This window comes from Pezoporus flaviventris, unplaced genomic scaffold, assembly GCF_033815535.1.
Source record: "Pezoporus flaviventris isolate CSIRO_AGI_PZ_B2104156 unplaced genomic scaffold, CSIRO_AGI_Pfla_v1 ptg000327l, whole genome shotgun sequence".
Taxonomy (NCBI): Eukaryota; Metazoa; Chordata; class Aves; order Psittaciformes; family Psittacidae; genus Pezoporus; species Pezoporus flaviventris.
In genome coordinates, this window is record NW_026892874.1 from 204,665 (window position 1) to 213,339 (window position 8,675).

Consider the following 8,675-nt stretch of genomic DNA (forward strand, 5'->3'; position numbering starts at 1 on the left):
CGTGCACATACACCCCCATGCACGTGCACGCACACATACACACGCGTGGCCCCTTCCTAGGCCCCTCCTACACACGTGTTGTTCCCCGCCCCCCATAGCACACGCGTGTGGCAGCCGTGTCCCCGCCCCGGTGCCGTTGCTGGGGCCAAAGTCCGGGGCCACGGAGCCCGGCAGCACGGGAAGGACCCGGAGCCGGCAGCATGGTCCTGAGCCTGCTCCTGGTGCTCAGCATGGGCGCCCGCCCCGGCACAGGTAGGGACACGCCTCGACACACCACTACATGCTAAAGCACCCCATAACATGCTAAAGCACCCCATAACACGCTAAAGCACCCTATAACACGCTAAAGTACCCCATAACATGCTAAAGCACCCTATAACACGCTAAAGCACCCCATAACATGCTAAAGCACCCCATAACATGCTAAAGCACCCTATAACACGCTAAAGCACCCCATAAAAATGCTAAAGCCCCCTATAGCATGCTAAAGCACCCCATAACATGATAAAGAACCCCATAACACGCTAAAGCACCCTATAACATGCTAAAGCACCCCATAAAATGCTAAAGCCCCCTATAAGATGCTAAAGCACCCCATAACACGCTAAAGCACCCTATAACACGCTAAAGCACCCTATACCACGCTAAAGCACCCCATAACCCACTAAAGCCCCCCACAACATGCCGCAACACGCCCCAGCATCTCTCGGTACCTCCCAACACACCCCAGTGCGCAAGCACACGCTCTAACATGCCCCAACACGCCTCCACACACGTGTGACAACGGCAGGGCCCCCTTGGCAGGCTCTGGTTGCTTTGATTTGCCCTAATCTGGGTGATTCCAGCCCAAATCTGTGCCCATGGGGGGGGAGGAAGGGGGGTACTGGGTGATGGGTGCTGGCGATGGGTGCTGGAGCCCGCAGGTTGGGTGCCTCTGCCCTGGTTTGGGGGGTTTAGCCTTGTTTTGGGGTCGTTTCGCCCCGTTTTGGGTGGTTTCAACCCTGCTTTGGGGTGCTTTCGCCCTGTTTTGGGGTGGTTTCAACCCCGTTTTGGGTGGTTTCAACCCCGTTTTGGGGTGCTTTCACCCTGTTTTGGGTGCTTTCACCCCGTTTGGGGTGGTTTCAACCCCGTTTTGGGTGGTTTCAATCCCGTTTTGGGGTGCTTTCACCCTGTTTTGGGTGCTTTCACTCCGTTTGGGGTGGTTTCAACCCCGTTTTGGGGTGGTTTCACCCCGTTTTGGGTGGTTTCAACCCTGTTTTGGGGTGTTTTCACCTTGTTTTGGGTCCATTCCCCCTTGTTTTGTGTCTATTCCCTCTTGTTTTGGGTGCTTTCAACCGTGTTTTGGGGTGGTTTCACCTTGTTTTGGGTCCATTCCCCCTTGTTTTGGGTCTATTCCCCCTTGTTTTGGGTGCTTTCACCTTGCATTCACCCACCCCTGGGTGCTTTCCCCCCTGTTCTGGGTCCATTCACCCTGGTTTGGGTGCAGTTCCTCTGCTCCGGGCGCTTTCATCCTGGTTTGGGGTGGTTTCACCTTGTTTTGGGGGCATTTGTCCCTTTTTGGGTGCTCTGGCCCTGTTTTGGGCGCATTCACCCCGGTTTGAGTGCTTTTGTCTCGTTCGGGAGGGGGGTGCACTCTGGTTTGGGATGGTTTCGCCCCGTTTTGGGGTCGTTTCGCCCTGTTTTGGGGTGGTTTCACCCCGTTTTGGGTGGTTTCACCCTGTTTTGGGGTGGTTTCGTCCTGCTTTAGGTGCATTCACCCTTTTCCGGGGTGCTTGCGCCCTCCTCTGGACACTTATCACATTGCTCTGGGTGACTTCACCCTGTTTTGGGTGCATTTGCCTTTTTCTGGGTATTTTCTCCCGTGTTCCGGGTGCTTTCACCTGGTTTGGGGGCTTTCACCCTCCTTTGGGTCCTCTCACCCCGGTTTGGGTCCATGCACCCTGTTTTGGAAACTCTCATCCTGTTTTGGGTCTTTCCCCCCTGTTTTGGGTCCATTCACCCCTGTTTTGGGTCTTTTCACCTTCGTTTGTGTCCTTTCCCCTCTTTTGGGTCCTTTCACCCTCTTTTGAGTCCTCTCACCCTGGCTTGGGTCCATTCGCCCTGTTTTGGAAGCTCTCATCCTGTTTTGGGTCATTTCCCCGCTATTTTGGGTCTTTTCACCCTCTTTAGCATCCTTTCTCCTCTTCAGGGTCCATTCACCCTGTTTTGGCTCCATTCACTGTGTTTTGGGTCCATTTACCCTGTTTTGGGTCCTTTCCCCCCCATTTTGGGTCCTTTCACCCTCTTTTGCATCCTTTCCCCCTGTTTCGTGTCCATTCTCCCTCCCTCATCCCCATGGATGCTCCCGCCCTCCCTTCCCCTACCGCTCCCCCTTCACCCATGGGTGCTCCTCCTGTATCCCATCCCGTGTTCCCCCCCCACAGGTCTCCCACCGCGCCACATGGACTCCGTGCTTGAGCTCATGGAAGCCCTCAACGCCGACAGCCCCAACCGGACCCTCCCCGAGCTGGCACGGGCGCTGGGTGCCTGCAGCACCCCTGGGTGCCGCGCGGTGCTGGGGGAGCCCCCCCCAGTCCCGCCAGGGCTCAGCCAACACCAATGGGTGCTCCTCAGGCAGCTCCTCCACCGCGATGCTGTGGTGCTGGCACCCGACGGCTCCACCGTGGCCCTCGGGCCCCTCCTCGCCGGCATTGAGGTGGGCCAAAAGAGGGGGTCGGGGTGGCCCTTCCCCACCTTTGAGCCCACCATTGACCCTCTTTACGCTGTGACCATCACCGAGGCCTTGGGGACATCGTTCCTCTTGGCTCGCGGTGGTGATGGAGCCACGCTGGGACCCGGTGGCTGTTGGGACAATGTGGATGACCCCCAAAACTACACCCTCCTGGGACCCCCGTCACCCATCCCTGACGCCGTCGCCAACGGGGCGATGGATGGGGTGCTCTTGGGTGCGCGAGTGGCCCAAGCACCCATCCCGCTCGCTGATCTGCTCCGGGGTTACTATGGGATGGGCAACACCACGGAGCAAGGGAGAGCCCGCAGCAGCTACCGGCGGCGAGACTTTGGGGTGCTGATGGGGCCGGAGAAGCTGGAGCAGGAGGTGGAGGCGATGCTGAGGGTGCTGCGGGTGCTGCCAGCCACAAAGGAGCTCCTGCAGGACGTGGGACCGGAGGAGGTGGTGGCCATCGCGGGGCAGGCGGCGCGGGACTTCACCCAGCTCTACGTGGGTAGGGAGGTGGGGATGGGAGGACTTTGCACCCCAAATGGAGCTTGGGTGGGATGGGGGTCCCCAGTGGGCACTGAAGGGAGTGATGAGTGCTCACATGTGGCCTGAGATGGTGGGACACTGCTGTGGGCCCTGGATGGGCACTGGCGTGGTCCATGGGTGGACATCGATGTGGTCTATGGATGGGCACTGGTGTGGTCCATGGATGGGCATCGGTGTGGTCCATGGATGGGCACTGGTGTGGTCCATGGATGGACATTGGTGTGGTCCATGGATGGGCATCGGTGTGCCTTCTTGATGGACACCACCATGCCTTATGGATGGACATCGGTGTGGTCCATGGATGGACAATGGTGTGGTCCCTGGATGAGCATTGGTGTGGTCCATGGATGGGCACTGGTGTGGTCCATGGATGGGCATCGGTGTGGTCCATGGATGGGCACTGGTGTGGTCCATGGATGGACATTGGTGTGGTCCATGGATGGGCATCGGTGTGCCTCCTTGATGGACACCACCATGCCTTATGGATGGACATCGGTGTGGTCCATGGATGGGCATCGGTGTGCTCCATGGATGGGCACTGGTGTGGTCCATGGATGGGCATCGGTGTGGTCCATGGATGGGCACTGGTGTGGTCCATGGATGGACATCGGTGTGGTCCATGGATGGACAATGGTGTGGTCCCTGGATGAGCATTGGTGTGGTCCATGGATGGGCACTGGTGTGGTCCATGGATGGGCACTGGTGTGGTCCATGGATGGACATCGGCGTGGTCCATGGATGGGCATTGGTGTGGTCCATGGATGGACATCGGTGTGCTCCATGGATGGGCACTGGTGTGGTCTCTGGATGGACATTGGTGTGGTCCATGGATGGGCACTGGTGTGGTCTCTGGATGGACATTGGTGTGGTCCATGGATGGGCATTGGTGTGGTCCATGGATGGACATCGGTGTGGTCCATGGATGGGCATCGGTGTGCCTTCTTGATGGACACCACCATGTCTTATGGATGGACATTGGTGTGGTCCATGGATGTACATCGGTGTGCCTCCTTGATGGACACCACCATGTCTTATGGATGGACATTGGTGTGGTCCATGGATGTACATCGGTGTGCCTCCTTGATGGACACCACCATGTCTTATGGATGGACATTGGTGTGGTCCATGGATGGACATCGGTGTGCCTCCTTGATGGACACCACCATGTCTTATGGATGGACATCGGTGTGGTCCATGGATGGACATCGGTGTGATCCATGGATGGACATTGGTGTGCCTCCTTGATGGACACCACCATGTCTTATGGATGGGCATTGGTGTGGCCCACAGATGGACATCGGTGTGGTCCATGGATGGACATTGGTGTGGTCCTTGGATGAGCATTGGTGTGGTCCATGGATGGACAACTGTGTGGTCCCTGGATGAGCATTGATGTGATCCATGGGTGGACATTGGTGTGGTCCCTGGATGAGCATTGGTGTGGTCCATGGATGGACAACTGTGTGGTCCCTGGATGAGCATTGATGTGATCCATGGGTGGACATTGGTGTGGTCCCTGGATGAGCATTGGTGTGGTCCATGGATGGACAACTGTGTGCTCACTGGATGAGCATTGGTGTGGTCCATGGATGGACATTGGTGTGCCTCCTTGATGGACACCACCATGTCTTCTGGATGGACATCAGTGTCCTATGGATAATGGGTCCCTGGGCACTGCTTTGTGCTCTGGATGGACACTGATGTGTCTCCTTGATAGCCAGCACCATGCCCCCTGGATGGCCATTGATGTGTCCTCTGATGGCCACCACCATGTCCTCTGGGTCGCCACCAATGTGTCCTCAGGATAATGGGTCCCTGGGCACTGCTTTGTTCTCTGGATGGGCACTGAGGTGTCCCCTGGATGGCCACCAGCCAAGGGATCTCCTGAGCAGATGCTCCACGTCCTTTAGATGAAGGGACCCCAGGAAGCCACTTCCATGTGTCACTCACTCGTCAAGATGCTTCGTGTCCCTGTATCCCCAAGGACATGCCCCATGTCCCCAAGCCCCCAGGAGAAGCTTCATGTCCCTAATGAGATGATCCATATCCCCAAGGAGATGCTCCAGGTCCCCATGTCCCCATAGAGATGCTCATCCCCATATCCCCAAGGATGTGCTCCATGTCCCCAAGCCCCCAGGAGAAGCTTCATGTCCTAAGGAGATGTGCCATGTCCGTAAGGAGAAGCTCCATGTCCCCAGGGAGATGCTCCATGTTCCCATGGAGATTCCCCATGTCCCCAAGGAGATGCTCCATGTCCCCATGTCCCTAAGGAGATGCTCCATGTCCCCATGTCCCCATGGAGATTCCCCATGTCCCCAAGGAGGTGCTCTATGTCCCTATGTCCCCAAGGAGATGCTCCATGTCCCCATAGAGATGCTCCATGTCCCCAAGGAGATGCTCCATGTCCCTATGTCCCCAAGGAGATGCTCCATGTCCCCATGGAGATGCTCCATGTCCCTATGCCCCTAAGGAAATGCCCCATGTCGCCAAGGAGATGCTCCATGTCCCCATGTCCCCAGGGAGATGCTCCATGTCCCCATGTCCCCAAGGAGATGCTCCATGTCCCTATGTCCCCAAGGAGATGCTCCATGTCCCCATGTCCCCATGGAGATGTTCCATGTCCTTATGTCCCCATAGAGATGCTCCATGTCCCCATGTCCCCACGGAGATGTTCCATGTCTCCTTCCCTTGCAGAGTGCCCGCCCATTGTGCCCCGGTGCATGTGGGGTGCCCGTCCCTACCGGGGCACCCCCAGAGCCTTGACCTTGCCCTTGGAGTCGGTCTTCATCCACCACACGTTCATCCCCAGTGCCCCGTGCCACAGCTTCCAGTCCTGCTCCCGCGCCATGCGCTCCATGCAGCGCTTCCACCAGGACACGCGTGGCTGGGACGACATCGGATACAGGTGAGAGCCCAGTGCCACCAGCCATGGTCCCATCACCCATCACCAACAACCATGGTCCCATCACCCATCACCAACAACCATGGTCCCATTGCCCATCACCACCAGCCATGGTCCCATCACCCATCACCAACAACCATGGTCCCATCGCCCATCACCACCAACCATGGTCCCATCGCCCATCACCACCAACCCTGGTCCCATCACCCATCACCACCAACCATGGTCCCATCGCCCATCACCACCAACCCTGGTCCCATCACCACCAGCCATGGTCCCATCACCACCAACCATGGTCCCATCACCCATCACCACCAACTCTGGTCCCATCACCACCAACCCTGGTCCCATCACCACCAAGCCTGGTCCCATCACCCATCACCACCAACCGTGGTCCCATCACCACCAACCCTGGTCCCACCACCACCAACCATGGTCCCATCGCCCATCACCACCAACCGTGGTCCCATCGCCCATCACCACCAGCCCTGGTCCCATCGCCCATCACCACCAACCATGGTCCCATCACCACCAGCCATGGTCCCATCGCCCATCACCACCAACCATGGTCCCATTGCCCATCACCACCAGCCATGGTCCCATTGCCCATCACCACCAGCCATGGTCCCATCGCCCATCACCACCAACCCTGGTCCCATCACCACCAGCCATGGTCCCATCACCACCAAGCCTGGTCCCATCACCACCAACCCTGGTCCCACCACCACCAACCATGGTCCCATCGCCCATCACCACCAACCGTGGTCCCATCGCCCATCACCACCAGCCCTGGTCCCATCGCCCATCACCACCAACCATGGTCCCATCACCACCAGCCATGGTCCCATCGCCCATCACCACCAGCCATGGTCCCATCGCCCATCACCACCAGCCATGGTCCCATCGCCCATCACCACCAACCATGGTCCTATTGCCCATCACCACCAACCCTGGTCCCATCGCCCATCACCACCAACCATGGTCCCATCACCCATCACCCATCACCACCAACCATGGTCTCATCACCACCAACTGTGATCCCATCGCCCATCACCAAGCACCTCGTGATGCCCAATGGCTGCTTTGCAGCTTCGTGGTGGGCTCCGACGGGTACCTGTACCAAGGCCGAGGATGGCATTGGGTCGGTGCTCACACCAAAGGCTACAACAGCAAAGGATACGGCGTGGGTTACGTTGGAGACTTCACAAGCACCTTACCTGACCCGGACACCATCGCCCTGGTGAGGGACCAGCTCTTGCCCTGCGCTGTGAGGACAGGGAGGCTCCACCATAACTACACCCTCCGGGGGCACCGGCAGATGGGTCGCACCGACTGTCCCGGTAACTCCTTGTTCCGAGAGATTGAGACCTGGAGCGGCTTCAAGGTGAGCACGGGCCTTGGTGGCATCTCCAAGGCTTGGAGGTTGGGGCGCGTGGTCCAGCGCGAGGGTTGGATGCGGCTGGGGATGCTGATGGTGGCTTCTTCTCTCCTCTGCAGTGAGGATCAGCACCGTGGGTCCTGGCCTGGTGGGTGCGGGTAAGGTTGGAGCATGGTCTACAGGGGTGTTGGCCCAATGGGTGATGGTCTGGATGGAGCCTGGTCCAACACATGCTTGATGGCGGCCAGATTGGATGGATCGTGGTCTGGATGGACACTGATGCCATGGATACCAGGCTGGATGGATCCTGGTCCAGGTGGACACCAGTGCCATGGGTGGACCTTGGTCTGGATGGACACCGGTGCCATGGAAGCTGGTCTGGATGGACACCAGTGCCACGGTTGGACCTTGGTCTGGATGGACACCGGTGCCATGGAAGCCAGGCTGGATGCACCCTGGTCCAGGTGGACACCGGTCCAGGTGGACACCAGTGCCATGGTTGGACCTTGGTCTGGATGGACACTGGTGCCATGGAAGCCAGTCTGGATGGACCCTGGTCCAGGTGGACACCAGTGCCACTGTTGGACCTTGGTCTGGATGGACACTGGTGCCATGGAAGCCAGGCTGGATGGACCCTGGTCCAGGTGGACACCAGTGCCATGGTTGGACCTTGGTCTGGATGGACACCGGTGCCATGGAAGCCAGGCTGAATGGACCCTGGTCCAGGTGGACACCAGTGCCATGGTTGGACCTTGGTCTGGATGGACACTGGTGCCATGGATACCCGGCTGGATGGATCCTGGTCCAGGTGGACACCAGTGCCATGGGTGGGCCTTGGGATGGACACCAGTGCCATGGAAGCCAGGCTGGATGGACCCTCGTCTGGATGGACACCGGTGCCATGGTTGGACCTTGGTCTGGATGGACACCGGTGCCATGGTTGGACCCTGGTCCAGACAGACCCAATGGATGCCATCAGAGATCAGCCCTGGTCTAGGTGGACGGCACCCTGATGGATGCCAGCACAGATGGACCCTGGTCCAGAAGAACCCCAACAATGAAGCCCATCGTCCCAGCTGGATCCCGTTCTGGTCCCGCCATCCCAGATGGATCCCGTTCTGGTCCCACCG

General features: G+C 58.5%; 1 protein-coding gene across 1 annotated transcript; it reads left to right on the forward strand.

The window, feature by feature from the left end:
- Window positions 1–178: 178 nt before the first annotated feature.
- Window positions 179–7,804, forward strand: PGLYRP2 (peptidoglycan recognition protein 2). The gene is made up of 5 exons (XM_061443284.1): window positions 179–252; window positions 2,424–3,224; window positions 5,960–6,170; window positions 7,257–7,551; window positions 7,665–7,804. The coding sequence occupies exons 1-5, from the start codon at window positions 201–203 to the stop codon at window positions 7,665–7,667; spliced, it is 1,362 nt and encodes a 453-aa protein (XP_061299268.1). The 5' UTR covers window positions 179–200; the 3' UTR covers window positions 7,668–7,804.
- Window positions 7,805–8,675: the final 871 nt, after the last annotated feature.